The sequence below is a fragment of the Pygoscelis adeliae genome, unplaced genomic scaffold (assembly GCF_000699105.1).
Source record: "Pygoscelis adeliae isolate BGI_AS28 unplaced genomic scaffold, ASM69910v1 Scaffold77, whole genome shotgun sequence".
Lineage (NCBI taxonomy): Eukaryota > Metazoa > Chordata > Aves > Sphenisciformes > Spheniscidae > Pygoscelis > Pygoscelis adeliae.
The window spans coordinates 5,225,510-5,248,443 of NW_008825216.1; the positions used below are offsets into that span (position 1 = coordinate 5,225,510).

The 22,934-nt window shown below is 43.8% G+C and overlaps 1 protein-coding gene across 1 annotated transcript; it reads left to right on the forward strand.

The window, feature by feature from the left end:
• The first annotated feature begins 64 nt into the window (after window positions 1-64).
• URB2 (URB2 ribosome biogenesis 2 homolog (S. cerevisiae)) lies at window positions 65-18,551 on the forward strand. The gene is given in 10 exon segments (XM_009329183.1): window positions 65-224; window positions 1,439-1,615; window positions 3,355-5,968; window positions 5,971-6,732; window positions 8,727-8,887; window positions 10,103-10,213; window positions 11,139-11,381; window positions 12,433-12,523; window positions 14,191-14,330; window positions 17,889-18,551. Coding segments are annotated over 10 exon segments (4,623 nt in total). The 5' UTR covers window positions 65-98; the 3' UTR covers window positions 18,087-18,551.
• Window positions 18,552-22,934: the final 4,383 nt, after the last annotated feature.

Genomic DNA, 22,934 nt, shown 5'->3' on the forward strand with positions numbered 1-22,934 from the left:
AGCGGTGGGTGCGCGGCCGCCTTCCCGTCCTACTGCCTTCTCTTTGGCGTTTCTTTCGGTCGTGTCTCTTCGCCCTCGGAGGCCCGTGTGCTGTCCCCATGGCAGCGATCTACTCCGGGATTTACCTGAAGCTGAAGAGCGCCAAGACTTCCTGGGAAGACAAACTCAAACTAGCCCATTTTGCGTGGATTTCTCACCAGTGCGTTCTTCCTAATAAAGAGCAAGTAAGTGCTTTCTAATGGTAAACAGCGAAAGAAAAAAAAAATTCCCAATAATTAATTGCTGCTGAGGATGAATTGATTCATAAAATCCGGATCTAGTTGCTTAAGCTTTTGACCCTAGGTAGTAGTGCAATAGCACCATAGCTTTGATGGTGAATTGTGGGTGGCTTTTGATTTCTGTGTGGTTGTATGAAGCGTTTTCATACCATCATCTTTCAAGTAGCTTCAGCAGAAGGATCTGCATTAGGGCAGGAAGAAAGAGTATTTCTTGTAGAGAGGGTAGTACGTGCGTTCTGTCTCCCAGATAGATGAGAAACCATTGTCTTCAGAGTTGTCATTAGTGTTGTTTAGAGCATATCCTATACAGGATGCTCTGAAGTCTGATGCTTCTGGTCATACTTAACAGGAACTTCAGGGTGGGAGAACTGACTGTAGCTGCGCGCATGTTTCCTGGTGGTCTAAATTTGTGCAAGTGTGCTCTGGATTCATGGGCATCTCCTTGGAAGATGCTTGGAACCCACACTCTCCCCTCAAGTCTTCTGTTTTGACCCTGTTTCCTGAAGGTCTGTTCAGTGTTTCCCCGAGTGAGGGGCGTCTTGTGCTGCTCCTCCAGCCTAGTCATCTTGTGGAGTCTAGTGTTTGCACTGTCTGAGATCAGTGTTTTGAGTTCCTCTTATTTCAGTTACTTAGAATATTAAACCTAGCCGTACACCATCATTGTATTTTGAAATCAATAATTTAAATTAATAGGTTTCAACCTTTTCCAATTTGCACACGTCTAAATTCCTAGGCCCGAATTTCTAGGTAGTAAATTTAAACATACCAAGAGGAGGATGTGAAAGGAATACCAGTTGTCAGAAGGTGAAAACCATCTGATTCTTTAAGTTTTGATTTAAAAGACTACGTTTGCTAATCAGTATTGACTGTCAGAATTGTACCCTGATGAAAGGGCCGTAGGATGTTGACTCCTGAAAACTTGTCTTGGGAGGGTACAGGGGACGACAGGGCAAACATTGGATTTAGAATGAAAGCTCTTAGGAATTTAGACCTTGGTTAAAACCTACAAGGGTGGACTTCTCTGCTCATTCAGACCCTGTTCGGCTTGGATGTAGACCAGTTCTCGAGGTACGAGTGCTGTAATTGTGAAGAGGTACTATATTTGTCTTGCTCTCGCCTGTGGGTTATTAAAGATTACTTTTTTTCCCTTTTGTTAACAGGTATTACTCGATTGGGTAAGCCATGCATTGGTTTCATACTACAATAAGAAACCTGAACTGGAGGATGAAGTTGTTGAGAAACTCTGGGCATATCTAGACAACATTATCCATAGTAGAAGACTACAGAATCTCTTAAAAAGTGGGAAGACAATCGGTCTCAGTTTTTCAATTGCACAGGTAACTAAAACTGTGGATATATTGTAACATGCTGGATAGCAGTGCGTATCTTCTACACTACATGACTCTTCCTCACAGTGCAGGGCGTTACATGAAATATAGAATAAGTAATCTGATAGCTTTTAGGACCTCTAATAAAAATTTCTCTTTTCTGTTCTGCAATACAATTTGTATTTGTGCAGCACTAAGGTTGAAAATGGCAGAGCGTTCTAATAATAACCTCAAGGTTAATCTTCCTCTGTGTCTTTAACTTCTTCAAACTATCAAAGAGTTAACTGGTTTAAGTATTTCCATAGGTAAGTAAAGACTCAGTTCCATATGTTGCTATTCTATATTATTTACTGCTTATATTGCCATTTTGTCTGGGAGATTTAGGGAGAGAGAGATTTTCCCTCACTGTGGGGCTCATCGGTGTATTTGGCTTGAGTACCTGTGCAGTGTGACGTGCTGTTCAGCAGACCCTGCAGGTTCTTAATGATGACTCTGAACGGTGGTGGCGGCACTGAATAGTTATTGATCTTAACCATATCATTATTTTAGCGTCAGCTGAAAGTGAATGGGGGAGACTTCAGTTACAGTTCAGAACTGAACCAGAAAGTGTAACTTCTTATTCAGCTTCCTGATTACAGAAATAGCAGAATTAGTGGATGGCTGCAAAGGCAGTCAAAATGGCTGGAAAAATGACCCTTTTAGTTGTGATCTGGTTGGAAGGAAGCAGGAGAAAACTGTCTTTACCTGCAGAAATTGGTTTGTGAAGTACAGAGAATTGCTTGGATGAAATCTGTGCTGCAGAGATGTTACGTAGAAAGTGTGCCAAATTTAAACGTGATCTGGATGTGAAAACCTGGCTGGCTGAAGATTAGGTGAGAGGTACAGGCCAGAGTACCCTAAAGACCAAGGACAGAGGTGGTAGAGGGTCCAGTGGAAAGAATTTAAGGATCTGCTTTAGTCCAGTGTGGCTTGAGCTGAGGAGATGAACCATCCACTACAATGTGTAAGGAGACACATGAGATTTTTAACTCTGGAATAGAGGCAGATTTGTAAATTGTTACTGAATTTGTTTGCTGACAAGATTATCTGGAGGTGAGAAAAGGGAGCAAATAAAAAGGGGATCAAAGGAGAAAACCATAGGGAAATCAACACAAAGTTTGAGAAAAGGAAGGGGAATGTAAGTTCAAGTGAACATTAATTCTTTAGAACTGTGTATGCCTCAAAGAGGAGAGAGAACCGTCCTTCACATTCCAGATATCAGCACAGGAAACTGGCTCTTTTTAAAATATGAAGATGATATTTAGTTGTGGACATTCTTACTGAATAAGCTTCCTGGATCAAAGGTAGGAAGTGTGTTGTGTGTGGTTTTTTGTTGTTTGTTTGGAACATAATTTTGGGGACCTTGCAAGAAGGGAGGGAATTTACCCCTACTCCCTCTCTGCAGATCAACTGTTAGGATCAAGTATGGATAGTCTTATGCTGTTGCCGGTAGCACACATACTGAAGGAGGGCTTCCTCACTCATCCTGTGGTGCAAACAAATGCAGGGACACTGTTCTGGCCAGAATAGCTTCTAGTTTGAGACCCACAGTACGAGAGGCCCAGCAGGAGCTGTTGGCAGGTCCCTGTTGCTTCCTTCTTGCAGCCACAGCTCACAGAAGGTAGTGTTGGTTCATTATGATGAGCTTTATCTTTGTGTGCAAAATTGACTGTGGGTTTTGTTTTGTTTTGTTTTTTTTCAATCTTCAGGTCATAAATGAAAGATTATCAGAGGCCTGTTCTCAGAAAACACAGCAAAACATTGGCGCAGTGCTGAGTTGCTCCAGTGGCATTCTTTCTACTCCTTCACTGTCCATCATTTACACAGCAAAGTGTGAGCTCTTGGTTGATCTCCTCAGCAAGCTGAGCAAGCTGGCGTGTCAGCAGCTGGCTTCTGACAACACTGTGGGCTCCCAGGTGTTCAGCGTCCTCCAACTTACCTTCGCTCAGTACCTTCTGATCCAGAGGCAGCAAACCAACCCAAATCGTGTGTTTGGGCAAGTGACAAGTCACTTAATGCAGCCGTGTCTGCTCCTGAGGCACTTGCTGACTGTGAGGAGCTGGACACAAGCAGATGACAACCACGTGCGTCAGCACCTGAGCAGGGAAATCCGAAACCAAGTAGAAACTTTGCTGCAGGCTGGGTTATTCCAGCCTGAGCTTTTTTCATCCTACAAAGAGGAGCTGCTGCCAGAACAGGAGCTCCAGGAGAAGAAGAAAGGAGCTTTGAAAAGTCTTTTGCTACCAGTCAACACAGTGCAGACCAAGCTGGGCAGTGGCTTTTGTGAACCTGCCCTCCATGGAGCTGTTGTGGCTGGTTCGGTGTCCTTGCTATATAAGCTCTTTCTGGACTCATACTGTAAGGCAGAAAACTACCTTGTGTGTTTCCACATGCTCAGCAGGCTTTTTGGCTGCCTCAGGCTCTCTGGCCTACAGCTGGGCGTGAGGGAGGATGCGCTCTCTCCTGTGGACTGGAGCACAGAGCTGCTTGCTTTGGAACAGCTTCTGAACTTGGTGCTTAGCAGTGATATCTATAACATTGCCAGTGACCGTATCCGGCACAGGGAGATACAGTTTGGGTTTTACCGCAAGCTAGCACAGATGTTGATGAGTCACTCCCAAGCTTCCATCCCTGCTTGGTTCAGGTGTCTCAAACTCTTGATGTCATTAAACCACCTTATAGTAGAGCCAGACTTGGATGACTTAGTGGCCTCGGCTTGGATTGATGCCAAGGTCTCTGAGCCACGTACGAAGAAGCCCCAGGAGGCTCTCATCAACACCATGTTTCAGACTTACTCCAAGCTGCGACAGTTCCCACGCCTCTTTGAGGAGGTGCTGACAGTCATTTGCCGGCCAGCTGCTGATGAACTGAGGCTGCCTGTCTTCTCTGCTGACCTGACAGTAAAACTTCGTGAGTGCCTCCTTGAACTGCCACCCAACCAGATTCTGGACATTTTGTGTCTCTTTGTGGAGAAATGCCAGACCCTTATCGTTCCTGCTGTTGAAGGGTCATCTGACACGGCCTTGAAGCTGCTGTCAGTGAGCTCGGTGCTGCATGTTTTTCTGTTCAACATGAGGAGCCTAGATGATGTCACTCCTTCCCCTGTGGTCCTTCGCACTCAGAGTCTGCTGGCAAAGATGCAGAAGGGAATAATTCAGCCACTGATGGAGCTGCTACAGGCTCCTAGAAGAGAGGAAGAGAAGTCAGACCTTTGGCTAAGAAACGCCAGTGACTCTGCTCTCCTCCTTGCTTACACTTGGGTTGAGGTAGACACTTTGTTTGGTGTTAGCTGCAGTAAATATGTGTCTCCAGCAGCTGAAATTGCTGGTGCTGTTACTGCATCTGCTGCAAGGCGCGGGGGCATTTCAGCTTTCCTCCCCGGTGTGGAGGAGCAGTGCTGGGAGAGAGTCATGGAACTTGCAAATAGTTTTGCTTCCACTAGTAAATACTGCTTAGAACTGCTCACACTTCAGAAAATGAAGATGATCTTAATGCAGACCAAAGCTGACCTACAGCTCTTGCAGCATGCTGCAGCTTTCATCCTGGAGTCTGGGAGATCCAGCATAAGCAAGGGAGAATTTGAACCATGGGATGGAGATATCAGCGCGATAAGTCATCTCACCTACTCCACGGCCCACTGGCACCTCGTCATCTCCAATCTGACTATCCTGTTGCCGTATATTTCCCTGAAAGATGTAGAGTACATTGCAAATGTGCTTCTAGAGATGTTAGTATTGGCCAAAGCTCAGGAAGCTGATGCAGACCCGGAGCCTTCTGTCAGCATTGGAAAGATATCTCTTGGTTTGATGCATAGCTCCTTTCTACCGGAAATGAAGGTCCTGCATTGTGCTTTTCTGACGAGTCTTATTCATCAGTTTGCTAGGGTGCTGCCCTCTGCTGCTAGGGATTCAGTAGATTTGCCACTTCAGCAGCTGTCTGCAGGTGATATCCCTTGGCACGAAGAAATCCTGGCTTCTTGCAGACCTGTTGACCTGTTGGAAGCACCGTCAGAAAACAAACTGCTAAAGGATGAACTCAGCTTGTCTTGGAAAACACTGAAGAAAGTTGCCCAATGTATAGAACTGTTAGCAAAAAATGGCTGTCCTGTCATCCTGAAAGAGAGTCAGCTGGAAAGCTGCTTGGGTTTGCTAGAAATTGCTTCTCTTCTGAAACTAGATAGTATTCTTCCCTCTGACTGTACCCGGTGTTTTCTGGTGCTGCTGTCCCTGCTAGCCAATACCAGGGCTAGTGTCTCTTGCAGTAAGCTGTTACTGCTGAAGTTTTTAAGTACCTGCTTCCACCTCCTGAGGTGCCTGCAAGCCGGAGGAATGCCAACTCTGTTTTTAAGGTGTTTCATGCCAGCGATGTTCTTGAGGCTGTCATGACCTCCCAGCTCACAGCTAGCAAATTCTTCACTGATGTTTTGACTGTTCCTGTTTGGGCACAGTATCTCCAGGAAGTCCAAGCCTTTTTGGAAAACTTTCTTCAGATGATTATTGAAAGAAGGCAAAGTGTGAGGCTCAACTTGGAAAAGTTCATGTCTTTCCTGGTGAGCTGCAAGCCAGACATTGGTGCAGCCAAAAGCAAAAGCTGGAAAAACTGGAATCCCGCAGCTGGGCAGTTACTGCTCATGGCATTCACGACACTGTGTCATGTCGTCACACCCTACCTTCAGCAGCTACCAGAAAAGAAGCTGCAGTCTGCGGATGTACTGTCTGCTCTGTTGGAGCCAGTAGTTCTGCAGATGGTCAGAACTGTTGAACACGGTCTTCAGAGTAACACCCAAAATCAGCCTTTGCCTGTAGCATTCATACCATCTGTCACTACTCTTCTCAAAGCAGATCTGAGCCATGCTGTCAAGAAGGGCTGGCAGAAGGAGCCCAGTGGGTTTTTGGAACAACCCCGTATTAAACTGTACCAAAAGTTTTACTCTCAGATACTGAGAGAGCTGCCCTGCGCAGGAGGTAATCTGCAGTTCCTTCAGTCTGCATTGCAGTTCCTAACCGTCTTCTGCTCAGTGCCAGAGCTGTATCCTGGAAAAGAAACTGCAGTCACGGTTGTTTTTGCTATAAAAAAGCTTCTCTCTGGTATGAAAACTCCCTTTCTCCACTTCCTTTGCTAATTTTGCAGCGCAGAGGCGAGTTAAAAGCCACTTAGCAAAACATACAGCTTTTTGAAAAGTCTGTATCTATTTACTTGTGTTAAAGCAGTAGCCTATCCTTTTATAAATGCATAACAGGAAAATTTTCAAGGAGGCAATGTTGTGGTACCTGGACCACAGCCACCATCTAATTTGGTAATGACCTTCTCCTGGAAGATGCAAGCATCTTAATAGAGTTGAGGTCCTCGGTTACTCATCCTGGTACAGCATTTTGACAGTAATCGGAACGTGGTAATACTTCTGAATGCAGGGCTGAAGGTGCAGTGTCCTTCTACTCATGTAGTTAGTATAGTAGGCACCACTGAAGCAGCTGATGTGCACCAGGTCAGATCTGATATGTCTTATCTGAGGATCTCAGAGGACCTTACAGTAAAATACTCATCTATTTTTGTATCTAATAGGCAAGGTTATAAAACAATGGAAATCACCTAACTGTTAAGGAAGCTGAACACCTGTAATTCTGATAGGCTGTGGGAGATTGGCAGATTGGTCCCTTTAGCCCCATCAAATAAAGAGCCAGGGCTAGAAATGACATGAAAAACCTCTCTTGCCAGCTGTGTCACCTAATGGCTCCTTTATATTGTCTCATTCAGAAAGCGAGATGAACTAAAGACAGCGTAGACGTAACTGTTCTCTTTGACTTCTCTGAACAGTTGCATTTTGTCGAACTTACTACTAACGTGCTCTAGTGCAGTGATCTCCAAACATTTTTGATTGTGCATGCCTATCAGTAAAAAAAAAAAAAAATTGAGCATTCAGCTTCGATATATGTTTATTTATAAATTATATGAATGTGCTACTCTATTAGCATACTACATACATTACAAAGCATACACAAAAAAAAGTTTTAAAACATGAGATAAAGATGAAACAAACACTTTTTCAATTCTATTTTATTTATTAAAGATACTTTATTTATAATTCCTGCACCCCAACAGATTGTCTTGTGCACACCCTGGAGTGTGCGCACCCCACTTCGAAGGCTACTGCTCAAGCGTACTACAGTCATGATCTCAATGTTTATATTGGCATTAGGTAGTTAAGAACAGAGCACAGCTCTCCATGGAAAATCTGATCTTGAATTTGCGCAGTTAGGTTTGAGCTAGAACTTACACATAGATACAGGCTTAGTCTGTCTCTTCCCTGGCTTGCATTTCAGTGTTGTGGGGTTCCATAAGGGCACTGAGAGCAGGGATTTGACACTGGAACTAGGGACCACGAGGAGCTGTCAATTGCTGTAATTTTTCTGCTGACTTTTCTCTCTCTCATCCTGTGCCTCACTTTACTAGTCTAAGATTGCTAGTGCTTTAGCCTGGAGACATAATTAATCACTGTAAAAAGCTGTGAGAATTTCTGATGAATAAGTAAAGTATTCAGTAAGATGAAATATGGATTCCTGTTTAAGATGACTTTCGGCATTGCCACAGATCCTGTGGATACTTGTGGAACTGAAAAACAAGCCTTCAGAATCAATTAAGATATAAGCTAGTTCTGGACTGTCTGCGTAGTAATAGTTGAGTAAGTGGGGAGTGTGACTTACGATCAGCAGAGACCTAAACTTTGTCAGCTTAATGCTTTTTTGACTTGTGATGGCTCTCTGGCCAGCATTTGTAGTAAAGCCCTGTGGCTTGTTTAGCCTACTCCCTTGGCTTGTGCACACGCTTTGTTGTAGTATTTCCATACTACTGAAGGCTTTTTATTGGTATGATGTCTGCTCTGTGAACCCTAGGGTAGGAAGTACTTGAGAGCAGCAATTCATTGCACTAGTGGGGAGGGAGGTAAGGGGAAAGCGTTCTATGCATTTGAGTGTAAAAAGGTACCCACAGAGCTGTTTTAAGGTTTGATTCGCCCTGTTCTTACCTGTGGAAGTCCCTGTCCTGGGAATTGATTAAGGCATGCTTGTGTCTCTTGAATATGCAGGTCCTGCAGTCACAACCCAGGTTATCCAAAGTATGGAGATGGAGCTGACAGAGGTGCTTGTCCAGCTGCTGGGAAACTGCTCTGCCGAGGAGTTCTATACCATAATGAGGCTGGTGCTGCAGGGACTTGAAATGAGAAATGTTTGGCAACAGAAGGCTAAAGTAAGGCATGAGCTTAGTTTGTTGTCAACTTCTTTCTTCAGTTTTCTGTATCTTGAAAAGATTTTGTTGGCTGAATGACATCTGATAAATATTTTTTTCTTCTTCCTGCTTTATGTTCAGTGGTCAGGTCAAATTAATTTACACGGTTAAGGGCTTGGTGACTGTGCTATGTTCTGGATATAAATTGAGAGAGGTGGAAAGATCATGGAAACCTACTGGAAAAACTTTCTGTCCAGTTTAAGGACTCGGCAGTCTTAACTCCATGTATTGTCAACAGAAATCACACAGCTGTGATGTTACAGGCCATGCTGAGATTTTTTTTCTACTTGCCGATCAGAGCTCTTGCACAACAGATACTAGCAGTCAGTGAGTTTAACCACTGTTTGTCCGTGGCTGCTCTTAACAGGGTTAAAGGCACTTTTAGAAATGCTGGCATTTTTAAGTAAAACCCAAGCTGCGCCTGTGCTTTTGGTATTATAAAGACTTTTACATTACTCTGTAATATCCAGATACCACTCAGTAGCTTTTTAAATACTATGCCTTTCTCCAGAGCAGCTGAAGCAGCAGTGGTGACATATGGAACACTTCTGGCAAAACAGCCAGCTGTACCCTCCATAGAAAGCTCAGTGACTTGAGAATGAAACTTGGATTAAACTTGGGGGTTCATCTGGCTCTGTCTTATTTGTCAGAAATAGACATGGACGTGCTGCATCAATTCTTGATGTGTCTTTTTGAAAGTGTATCTGGAATTCCTAAACTATGCATATAATTCCTGCTACCTGAGTATAGCTTGTAATATGGTTTTTTTATCAGTCTGTCGTAACAGCCAGCAAGTAAAAAAATCCCTGCTGCCAAATGCAGCATTCTGAGCGTATAGTGTACTATATTCCCCCTGCTTCCCTCTGTTATCTGATGGCAGTTGAAGGAGAAGGCTTTACTTTCTTAAAAATCATGTAAGCCTTTTTGTACAGTAAGTTGATTCTAAAATAAACATAGCATGCAGTACATCTGGGCCAGTGCTGCTCAGCATATTGAATTTTGTTGAGCTGCTGCTTACTTCACAGTTTCCAAAGTGATCTGTTGGTGGGAGGACTTTCATGTGTCAAGGCTCTGGTAATGCTCAAAACTGCCACTGTCCTTGGAAGAGCTCTTCTGTACTTCAGAGGAGCCAGTGCATCTTGTACCCGTGACTGATCATCAATCTGCTTTCTGCAGGAAGTATTGTCAGCTGTTACGCTAACCAAATTGTTGCTCAGCTGCCCATTAAGTGGAGACAAAGAGAAAGCTTTCTGGTTTGCCAGCCCACAGATAATCACAGCTTTAGCTGTAAGTATCTCTTCATTGTAACTTCATTACCTATCCCTTTTATTTGTTGCAGTCTGTAGTGGTTACATCTAACATGCGCAGAGGCATACAGGAACAAAAAAGTTGTGGATACTAGACAAATCCATACCAGATTCACCTGTACTTTTTGACTAGACCCTTTCTCTCCTTCCTCAAGTAAATCTCCTCCTGTGAGTGCAGTGTGTAGATCTTCCATTTCTTAGTATCAGTAATTTTCTGGGACTGCACCATGCAATCTGGAGCTTAGGAGAAACTTGTTAGGCTGCAGAGAAGAGAGTCTGAGTCTCCTGTCCTTCCTCCTGTCCAAAGGACAAGGTAACTGTCAGCCACGTGTCGCAGCAGAAGCCAACAGCAGCAAAACAAAAAGAAAAAAGTGCTCATATTAAAAAAATAATAATAGAAATTCACTGAATTATGAATGGGAAACTTAGCCGAAAGTAACCAAACCCAGGTTTCCTGTTGTTCATTTGTACAGCGTACAAACCTAGTGATGTAGGTTTTTCTTCTGTCATGGTGATGGTGTCTATACACCAGAATTTGTCAGAGGTTGGCCCTGCAATGCCTGGGAATTGTGAGCATGCAATTTCTGCCCTTTTTTGGTAGGTGTGCATGCTTGTAAAGGAGAGAACTGCATCAATGCATTCATGTGAGGAGGTGCAAAGAGGTGCTGGTTTGTCAGGGGACTGGGGAGTGGTTACAGCTCCACACTCACAGCAGTGCTTGCTTGAAATGCATCATATGCATCCTTGCACGAAAATGGCTGAAGTGCAGGAGTCTCCCTGCCAGTCCGGCTTGCACCAGTCTAGTTCCATTGACTCAAGTCAGAGCATTATGGTTCTCTGGTGTGCGAATGGTAGTGATAGCTGGCTAATGCACTCTTCCTTATCTGTTTCATGTCTTCTTGTAGATGCAAACCAAAGAGGCCTGTCAGGACCAGTCACTGGTTTCCACCATAGTTGTACCTATTCTAGAGGCTGTAGCAGCTCTGCTAAGGCAAGGAGAAGGGGTTCTCTTGAATCCACACCATGTGGCATTGGCATTCAGCATTCTCCTAACAGTCCCTCTGGATCATCTGAAGACAGAAGACTATCACCGTGTTTTCCTGGGAGTCCATGAAGTGCTCTTCTCTATTGTGCAGTGCCATCCAAAGGTATATCTGTGAGGGGGTGGGAGGAGGGAAAAAGGTAGAAATAACCAACACAGAGGCCAGTGATGAGAATTTTTTTTTTAATAGTGGTTTTGAAATAATTTGTCCTGATAGTATGAAAGTGCTTTGTACCACTTGTCATTTAAAAGGCTGGGAATCTCAAAATCACATCATTTCAGTTGTTCTCCTGCTTTGTTTTATGCCTGCATTGTTGGTCTTTGGCAGCAGATTGCTTATCAACATCTGATGCTAGATTAGAATAAAACTTTCCCTTTTTTATGATTGATTTCTAGAAGCACAAATGGCTCAGGCTCTAGGACCTCATTCTCACTGGAGATCAAGATTCTGCAGTCCTTTGAAAACAGGGCTTAGACATGTTAGAAGTCGGTGACCTTCCAACATTGTACCATCCTGGTGTTCTTGTCAGCCTTCTGGCACGGGAAAGTGAAGACGTGCCAGGACTTGCACAGGGTTGGAGATACTCTTACATGGAATATGTAGGCAGAGGTGGAAGAAAAAAGGAAAGGGGTCTCATGCATTTGTATTAGGACTGAGAGTGAAGAAAGTTAAAGATGGGGAAATGGCAAATTCTAAAAGCAAGGCAGTGCGCACTGCTAAAATGCTCTTACAAAAACCCCGTGGTAGAAAGCTGCCTATCCAGGCTGTTTCCACACAGTGATCTGTAGTGTTACTGGACCCTGCGTTCTGTGAATCTGTCTGGCTACACAGGTCTCTACCAGCAAGAACAAATCCCCTAGACATTAGGTTACTAAATCAAATGCTGCTTTGGAGAGATGGAGTAACTCTAATATGGTGCTTACTTGTTATTTGTGTTTGCATATGGCGAGGACTGCAGTCCTGCTCCAGGATTCTCACGTGCTAGATACTGTATGGATGCAGAATGAAAAGATAGTCTCTGCTCCTGACAGCTGTATAAGCTATATGGTTTCCTTCACAGGAATTGATTTCCCTCAGACTATGGGGTGGTGCACCTCTACCCTCTCCACTCCCTTTACTACATAATCTCAGATGTTTTTATTTCATGTCTTTGCAGGTGCTGTTGAAAGCAGCACCATCTTTTCTGAACAGTTTCCATCGTCTGGTGGTTTCTGTCATGCATGAAGGACGTCAGAAAGGAGATGGAGGTACCATATCTCTTCCACTTTTGCACTATATATACACACACTGTAATTTTATATGTTCTAGAAGAGGAGATGCGGAACAGGGCAGTCTGACACCAGAAGCAAAGTCCTCAAAACCTAGCTGCGGCATTGAAACCATTGGCCCTATCTGTCCTTTATGTAAAATTGAGGATGAGCTTTGTAGTATCGTGGGCTTATGAGGATAACTGGGGCTCCTGTGGAGCTGCATCCAGACAGCACTGCTTTAGATGAATAAGGTATTCTTCACTGACTGGCTGGCAAGTATGCAGGAACTGGTAAGGCTTGCTGTGCCCAGTTTCTGCTCTTCCTATCAATCTCTGTGACTGAAAGCACGATGGCTGTGAACTCTGATGATACATGCTAATATGCCTGAGTTATAGCCCCATATAGATCCTACTAAATGGAGCTTTTTGAGACTGGAACTATGTTTACTACAGACCTGAATTGTCACCATTCTGTGCTAAGCATAAAGCCAGAACATTACACATATCTGAAGCATCAGTTGGGATTAGATGATACATCTGTATGGTCAAGGATTTGGAATTAGTATAAACATCTCAAAAGGAAGAAAAAAAAAAAAAGACTTATTACTGGAAGTTGTTAAAGAATTTGCATTGTCAAAGTAGCCAAGTCGAAGATGTTCACAGCGACTAAGGTGATCCTCCTGTGCTTTATGCTGGTCAGGACACAAATACCCTGTCACTAATAGTGGTGATGACTTTTTGAGACAAGTTGACTTCATGGCCTGCAACTGCTTGTATCCCAGCTTTCCGCTGATGTCCTGCAGCTTGTTCCATGTTCAGATTTATCTCAGCTGATATGTTGCCCATAAATGCAGGCAAGTGTAAGTGTATGTATGCATCGTGGAGGAATATACTAACAAAGGCTCAATGATAGAGGAAAAGGTATGTTAACTGGTGCCAAACTGTGAGAATTTGCTAGCTTCTGTAATATGTTTACATAAGGCAAGGGTCACAGGAAACTTATGGGTACATGGCATCCTAAAGTTTAAAAACATGCTGTTTATCTTTGCAGGATCTTTTTATTTTCATAACAGATCACATGAAAATAATTTCTAGATTTCCCTTCTCCCTTGTTTGTGTTAGTTCTCTTTATTCACTGCCTACTGAAAGGGTAAATTCTCAGGTGATCTCTTCAGTCTCACTTCAAATATCTGCAGTGCTGTGGCTTCTGCTGCTGTATTCCACATAGTAAATCTCATCAGAAAACTTTCTTATTACGCTGTCTCTAAGAGATGCCTTCTGATTTTCTGTAGGTAGAGAATATAATTTTCCAGTCTCCTTGTTCTCTCCTCCACAGTGCTAGATGGGACTGAATCATGGAAAGGACTATAGCTGCTGCTTTTAGTACTTCAGCATATATAACAAATACTTTTTGCCTTGCAGTGCACATGGAGTGGCAATCAGTGTGCTCTTAGAAAATAACCATTGGAAGAGATGCGTATGGTGTGTTGTGGGGGTGTGGGGGGCCCCTCAGCTGTGGCTTGATAAGAAAAGAAGATAAAATGGGCAAGCTGGTGTTGGCCTCATGTAGTTCAAGAATCATATAGAAGGCTGTGTGATTCTTTGTTTTTTTCCCAAGTGATTTTAAGCCTTAAATGCCAGACTGCAACTGACTCTCTGTTTTAGGCAACACAGATGAGTTTGAAGTTATACTGAAGTGTGCACACTTGGTGGAACGAATGTATACTCATCTCGCTGCAGAAATGGAGGACTTTACTGTGTTTTCTGCTTTCATTGTGGCTCAGTATGTGACTGAATTGCAGAAGGTAACATGTTCTCATCCATCTTGAAAGTACCGTGGTATTGTGCTGGCTTTGGAGTTCCTGTTCCAAAGGCAGCTGTGCTAAGTTTTGTAAAATCTGTGAAGTTATAAAAGTTGCTGTGCCTCATGGGGATACAGGTTTGATGCAGCCTCTCTGTTATTTTGAGCAAGAGCTCCTGAGAATCTTTCTTACCCAGCTCCTGAAAACTTTCTAAAGTTGTGGGCTGTGTGTTTTTTTCAAGGCAAAAGAATGCAATGCCTATTTACAGAACTGCTTTGCTTTTCTGTCACATTGGGTGTTCTTTTTGCTTCATGTGGTAGTTAGGTTCTTCTCCCAGCTAGTCTCAGTTGTCCAGGATTGATAGCAGTTAGGGCCCCGTCTAGCAAAGTAACGGAAAAAAATTCTCCCGGAATATGTCTTTTAATCTGGTCTAAATGAGTAAGGGAATGGAGAAAATGTTACCAAGCCAGAGAATTGTTAGCTTTTCAGTAATTCTCCTTCCATACCAAAGATGATATTCCCATCCTTGCTGAAAACAACTACTCCTACTATTACGAATGCCAGAGCCAGGTCAGTAGCTTCTCACATCCAGACCTAAGTTCAAATTGTCATTCTGTTCAGCCTAATGGATTTAGATTTCACCAGGGTTTGAATGCTGCTTGTGTTGCAAGTAGCTGCAAATCGATTATTTGTGGCTCTGGCCTTGGCATGAGCTGAAATACAAAAAGGAATTTTAGTCTTTGATTTTAGGCTCTCTTACCACAAAAATATCCCAACAGGTCCTATGTTTCTGAAGGATTATGGTGTAACCAATGTAACTAACCATGAAGGTTGTTACCTAGCTTAAACTCAGCTGCTTTCTTGATTGCCCAGCTTTTTTCCAAGGTTTGGGAGCAAAACAATGGGATATGTCAGTTTTTAGCCACATTATTTAGTCTTCCCGGTAAGTTGGTTATTGTTTACATAGTAGTTCAGCAAATACTAGGGACAAATTACTGTTAAGACTACTTCTGCTTTATCTCTGAACTCTGAAATCTGTTCATCGCTGAATGTAGAGCCTTTACTCAGAAAGCCTGACTTGAATTGTCAAATGACCTTTCCAAGTTAAAAGGACACTTACTCAGTATTAGCAGTGTACAAAGTCTTGTGAGACTTCTAGGAAAGTTTTGCGCAATACTTTTCACTGGGAAATGGAAAGTGATGGATGATAGCTGAAACCACAGATCAGTAACATATGCATGGAACCTTTGGGCGTGGAAAGGGGAAGTGGTGTAGTGAGCCACCAGACGCTGTAACAAAGGGGTGTTTTCTGTCTGACAGAATAGATAGATCACAAGTAGGTGATGATTTATTTGCTCATTAGACTGGTGAGAATTGATGGATCTCGGAGGAAGGGGAGGCCTCAGCATGCCTGTCTTAAGGGGGCACGTACACATCTTTCATGTTGCTCTGCAGATGGAGAGAAAAACTCCTTTAAACATTCTTCTCTTCTGAGTCCAGATCAGTGGCTTTCCGCCTGTGATCTGAAGACCCTGGGGGTCTGTCAAAGGTAACTGAGAAAAACATGTTGGTAGATTTAAGTCTTTATATGGGCATCCACACACTTACTGGAACCCTTTTAAGGGTCTGCAAACTAAAACTGATGAAAGCTACTGGCCTAAGTAGCTTACTCCTAAAGTAGCTGTGTAACAGTTCCCTCAGTACTTCCTCTTTATACCAGGAAATAAAATATCCTTGTGAATTATTTTGTGTTAATCTAGAAAGATTCCGTGCTGGAGATGCGTGGCATCTATAGCCTCTTTCATGCTGTTGGCAGTGCTTTTCCCTTGTTGTCTATGAGCTGTTGCTTAATTCAGCAGCAGTGAAATACCTCTTCACACGTTTAATGTCTCACATCGGGAGTTGTGTAATGCTTGACAAATGGGTTGTGCTAACTATATAGACCATAAAACACTTCTAAGCATAATTAACTGCCAGCCACTAACGGCAGCTGTTTAAATCTTTGGTTCTGCTTCCCATAGTGTTATTGGAGGGTGTTTATGGAAAACTGCACTGCAAAGCAAGAATGGCCCAAATAAAGCACAGGTCCAGATTAATTTGTGATGGAAGGGATGCGGTTCCATTAACTGCAGCTCTGAGGTACCTGCTTATCCCAAGTGGGACATCTGGTCCGTCTTGTCAATAGCTGTGGGGTTTCCTGTCCTCGTTCTCTGCGGTCATTTCTCTGCCCTAGGAAGCGAGAGGCCAGCCCAGCACATTCACTGGGAGTTGTGATGCTCAACTGTTCTGTTACTTTAGTGCATGGTGTAGGGAGAAATAACATCTGTTATAAACCAGCCAACAGATCAACTGACATAGAGGGGAAAAATGACAAACTTTTGGACGTGCAAACTCATGAGGGTCACAGATCCAAAGAAAGGCTTATGTGCCTTAATGCCTGCTCTCTGTTTTTCCAGCTATGTTAGTAGGTCTAATAAAATGTATTAGCTGTTTTACATTTAGGGCAGAAAGAGAGCAGGAGCCTGTCACAGTGATTAGGAGTGCACTTCATTAGTGGAAAGTTTATTAGTTGCCTCAGGAAGAAAAAAGTCTGAATTTTAATGACATTTTTTTATGTAATTTTCATTCAGCCTGGAGTGTAGAGGCTTAAGTCTGGAGGCGTAAAGCTAATTTTGGGATTCAGCAAAGATAAGACATGGTTCTGCGGCAAAAATAATGTGATTGTGCCAGAGGCCAGCGCTGCCTCAGGCAGTGAAGTCTTTAGCAAGTGATTGTGAGCACAGGACAAATTCCAGTTAGCTTGGAGCACCAGAGGACTCCAGAGTCAGCACTGATGTTCCTGGTAGTGGTGGTGGTTCTGCTGGTTGTGGGGTTGAGCAGGGGTTATAATGGCAGGGAGCAGGGCACGGAGTCCTGAGTCATTGGTCGTAGTCCTTCAACTTTCTGCATGACTTCAGGCAAGGTACCTGATTCCCGATGTTAAAACAGATCAAGGAAGTGCACATCTCCTGAGCTTTTTGAAGGCTTCTTTTATTAAGGCTTATACGTTGAAGCCCTCAGATACAAACTGTTAGATAAATATCAAGTTGTTAAGGGATAAGTTAAAATTGATTGACTACCCAATGTAAATGATAGAGTAGCCTAAAGGCAGTGCTCATTTGAAATCGAGACTTAGTGGCATACAGCTAATATGAGATATACAGAATCTACTGAAATGTGTAATCCAGGGCCAGTATTTTAGTTTTTTTTAATTACAGTTTTTCTGCTGGGGAGTTTTCATATGATTCCAGGATGCTCAGTGTCTTTGCCTCCGCAGCAATGTGTATAGTAGCACTCTTGTGCATTTTATTGCAAGGGGCATGCTTGTTCTGCAAAACATGTTTGCAAAAATCAGGAAAATATTGCACAAGTCAAAATCTTGGCTTTTATCTAATGGGCTGTTGCAGATGGTCTGGTGCACTGGATAACATGTTGTCAGCATTTAATATATACTGACTGTGGAAAGGGTGTTTTCTTGCCTTTTTGTCTTCCAAGTTTAATGCAGTTTTGTTCTTCTCGTAGGTGACTTTGCACCCGGCTGTGAAGAAACATCTCACAGAAGGGATATATCACATCCTTGACCTTTGCATTGAACGGGACATCAAGTTCTTAAATGCATCGCTACCAGCAGGTGTAAGGGAGGTCTTTAAGGATCTGTATAATGATTACAACCACTACCACAAAGCAAAAAAACAGGGGGAGGAAAAGTATACTGCATGATGAATCCTGCCTGGTGCTGCACAGTTATGAATTGATCTTGCAGTGCTCAGAAAATCCTCAGCTGCTGTTTGGTTTGGGATGACTAGTAAGATCAATTCTGAAGAGGGTCCTCTAAACATGGATTGCATCTATCTCTATACAGCCAGCCTTCATAATGGGGAAAAGGGGAACGGGGAGGGAGGATGTGCCGTTAGGTCTGGTCCTGCCGTGTGCCGCAGATGGCAGAACTGCTGCACCTGTGCTGGCCCCGGTGAACTCGCTGGGAGCCCTGGGGAGCTCTCTGCAGGCTGGCAGCAGATGTCAGGCTTCAGGCTTTGGCACATCATGGTGCTTTTCTGTGGAAGCAATAGTCTGGTGTAAAAGCCAGTGAGGGTTATAACTCCTGCTCTCGCTTACGTGGTAAGCAGAATTAAAGCACTTAAAGTGCTTATTTTTGTACCCTGTTATTTTACATTTTGTTACTGAAGCAATTTGTGTGGTAGGCTACTGTGCAAAACTGTGGACATACAGTAAAAATTTTGAAAGTTTGTATCTCTTTGTTGGTTGGTTTTGCTCTTGAGTCCAGTCCAGGGCAATCCGGTCTGACCTATTGAATTTCCTTCCCAACTGAATTATCCTGTGATCTCATGATAATTGAAAAGACTGACTACTTAGAGCTCTGGTCGATTTACTGTCATTAAGCAATTACACTTAGTCATCTGAGCTGTGGTCACTCTCTGTACATTTTTAGCTTGTGACAACTGCTAAGTACCAAGACCTATCTGAGACCTTTTTGGTCTAAGCTGAGCCTTGTTGCTTTGCATTCCCTCTAGGTTAAGAGCAAGCCTTGGACTTACTGCAACTCAGCTGACGGTAATTTAATAAGCTGTGGTAAATTAATCACATTTGAGCCTGTAAGAAGCTTTATCAAATAGCTCCCTTTCATTAGCTAAACTACAGAAGTTTATTTTCTTGAAAATGACAGAGATTAAAGATCCAAACTTTTACGTAAGTGGTAAAACGATCTTCACACGTGCACACAGTTAGTAGTAAGAACTCAATACTCTCACATGATTATCTGCTTCAATCTATAGAAAGGGGCGGGCAGAGGAAGACTGGAATGTGGCTTACCACTTTTACTGGGCCCATCTGCCTCGTAGCAAGGTCCAAAGGATGAAGTTTGGCTGGGGCAGGAGACTCCGCATGGCACAGACAAGGGAGGTGAGCAGGGCTGTGGAGGAGCCGAGGCCAGTGGAGCTGGACCTCAGGGCAGGGGCACGGCATGGCAGCCGCTGTCTGACATAAAGCCCTTTATGCTCCTGCACTGCCCTGCTGGCTGTGGCCCTGGCAGGGCACTTCTGGCATTATCACAGACCTCCGCTGGGACATGACTAGGATGTGGCATCAGGTGCCTGCCCCTGGCCCTGGGGCAGCTACCTCTGCGACTCACAGTGGTGCCTGCTCACCTCCTCCATCTTTGCCATGTGGAGCCTCCCGTGCTGGCTAAACTTCATCCTTTGGACTGGAGATGGTCCTCCTCACATCCTGAACAAGAAGCTTGGAGGGAAACCCTTGATACTGTGCAAGCGCTGTTCAGAAGTAGCCACAACGGTGGTATGTTATCAACACTGTTCTAGCCACAAATGCAAAGCACAGCACCATATGGGCTGCTGTGAAGCAAGTTAACTCCACCCAAGCTGGACCCTGTACACCAGTGTGCCATTTCTGCATTTTATTTCAAAGCTGAAAAGCTGATACGGACCAGTGTTTGGAAGGGCAATTACTGCTGCCCCACCAGGCTGTGTGGCACTGGAGCGCCTGGTAGGTCCCAGAAGGGAAACATGCGTGAGCTGGGTGCAGCCAAATGGGCACCAAAGGGAGGAGGGCTCCAGGGTGAAGGCCGTTAATACGCTAGTAAAACAAAGGAAGGTTATGAGCATTGGGAGAGGATCTGGAAAGAACAGAGTGAAAAAGAGCTAGGTTTGGAGCGGGGGAGGAAGGAAGTGAGGTAGCATCTCTGGCGTGTACGTGTCAGGGCTCCCCTGATGTAGCCGTATGGCTGCAAGCCACACACATAGCTCAGAAGCTTCTGAGTGTAGACCACAGAGTAAATAACATCTTACTCATAGCTTTAAAGGAGGTAAACTACTTGAGTTGATATCGGGTTTATTTCATTAATATTAACCTTCGACATTTCACCAATTTTAACTTCTTGGCTTGGAAATGAAAATGTGTAGCTGATTGACGTGGACAGGGACGATGGAAATAAACTCCTACTATAAAAAGGACACAGTGCTTGAATGAATGAAAAACTGAAACCCTGCCACAATTAAACCTTTATTTCAAATATGCTGTGCAACTGCCTCTTATCCCACAGCCCTCCTCCTTCTCCAGGCTAAGCAGCGGAGTTCTGAAACAAAGCAGCATTTCTGTGTAGAAGTTACAAAGGGGTTAAAAAGAAGGCTGTATTTCACTTGCTAATCCTAGGTCTTTGTCCAAGAACTGCTCTGGGTTTTTAGCTAGAATGAATTAAGTCACTGGCAGAGGACCACCTGCTGAGAAAGCGGGCTTTGTTTTACCGAGTGCGTTCCCATGTGGGTGCAGTGTTCCTCTTTTGTCACACGATGGAGCCATCCTGCAAGGCTACAAAAGCACCGTCTGAAATCACAGTTTTGGAGTCCCTTCTCCTAGCTAAGGAGCTCTGAGCACCGGGAAGAAGGGTTTGGAAGAAGCACCACCTCAGGGCTAAAGGCCAGGATTGCGATCTTTGTTTCACTCGAGCGTTAGCCGCGTGCGAGCGCACCTAAAAGCAGGGTCCGTACAGGCTTCTCCAGCAGTTAATCTGGGCCAGATTTCCAGCTGTCGATGCAGTGCATCTCTTCCGAGGGCTTCTCTCGCTGCTGCTGCTGCGCTAACAGAAATACCTCCCACAGGCAGCGCCCGCAGGCCGAGATATCGGTGTCCTGCTGGCCGTGCCGCAGGCTCAGCCTGGGACTCTGGGTGTGGTGTTCGTTATTCGTGCCCGGGCAGTGCCCAATCTGCTGGGCCACAACTAGGTCAAATAAAAAGTAAGAGACAGGACGGGCAAGAAGAACAGTCACGACCGGCAAGGATCACGTTGGTTTTATTTTTCCCTTGTTTTTGTGTGGCTGTCGTGAAAATCAGCTGATTTTTCTACTTACCTGGGAGTGGGGCTTGATGCTTGATTTATCTTGCTATTGTGGATAGAAATGCCAAAAAAGATGATGGTGTAAGATGGTAGAAATTATTTTGCTAGTTTAGAAAGAAGTTGTTTTTCCTGTTCTTACCTGCTGGGAGGAGACAACGTACCGAGTACTTTCCTTTGAGTTTGAGACAGATCAGTAACTTCCTATTTGTTTACTTCCTGATGTGGGCCCGGAGCCGCTGGATAACAAAGACTCCTTCCAAAGCTGCTTTTATGGGTTAAAACATATTAGCATGAATAAAGGCGTACTTCGAGAGATTGCCATATCATTATTACTGAACCATTAAATGTCTACAGTGATAATAGCTATACTGGGACTGTATAATCTTTGTGTGTTACAGGCTTGTAAGGACGCTCGCCTTGAGGTGCCACAGTTGCTTTTCTACTTGAAGCAGATTCTAGCCATTCAGGTGGAGAACAGCATTTGTGTCCTAAACAGTGTTTGCGAGCGTGGAAAAATGATTTTTGTTTTTTTAATTTTTTCAGCGAAACGACTGCTTGATTTTTTTCAGTAAGGAACACACAAAAGTGCCATTGTATCATTGTTGGCAGTGCTGACATTTGCTGCTGTATGATCAGTGAAGTATTCTGAAAATAGTTAAAGTTTCCAGAAAGGAAGATGCTCCTGTTACTGTACCTACTCTGTAAGATTTATGTCACAGGCAAGTGGAAGTGAAACCTGACTTGGTATGGAGTAGTACCGATTTGTATTCACGTACTTTTGTTTTTAAAGTATGAAAGGCTTTTTGGTTGTTTTTTTATGACTTTAAAGCCTGGAAAACTTGTGAAAGAAAGTGTGTCCCTGTGACCTTCTCAGAGCTTTTAGTCTCTAGCAAATCCCTTGACAGTTCTTCAAGAGAATTTGGGAAGAATAAATAAAGGCACTCCAAGTGCCTAAGCTGTATTGCCATTCCTTTCCTCCTGAAGAAGGACGCTGACTTTTATGTACCTATTTCTAAAGATGGTAACGAATGAAAATGGCAAAATCCATTTTGTCTTTTTTAGGCATCTTTTAATGCAAGCATAGAGTGGCGAGAGGTACAGGCCTGCAACGACTTTGCAGCAGTGGCTGCTTGGTCCTTTCTAGGTATAGAAAGGTTTGTGTCAGAAGAGCCTTACTCTGACATGTAGTTCTGGGGCTTCTCTTTTAAGATTGGTGGAGACCAACTTCTGCCCCAAAGCAATTGTCGTTGGTTTGATTACTTTTTGTAGAAGTTGGATTCAGAATTGCTTCCTGAAGGGAGAAGTTCCACAGATGATCTGCTCTGAACTAGACATCTTCTCGTGGAAGCTGCTGCAGAGCCTGGGCCCTCTTTTTCCAGCAGGGACAAAAAAAACCACAACCAGAGGACAGGGGTCTTTCTGCTGATAGCTGGTGGAGAGGATTTGGAAAGCAGGCAAAGAATAAAAGGAGAGGGAAATTGGGCACATGTCCCTGTTAACTCATTCAGTAGCTGAGTTTTCTGTTAGGTTCAGGCACACCTGCTTTTATTTCTACAGCCTCCACTTGAGGGATTGGTTCTGCAGGCTTTCACAGAGCTGCGCTGGGGCTTCTCAGGAACGTGCACAAAGGTGAACACTGCTGCCCTAAGGATGAGGACCATGGGCGGCTTCTGCCGTAGGAAAGGAGAGAAGAAAAAGAG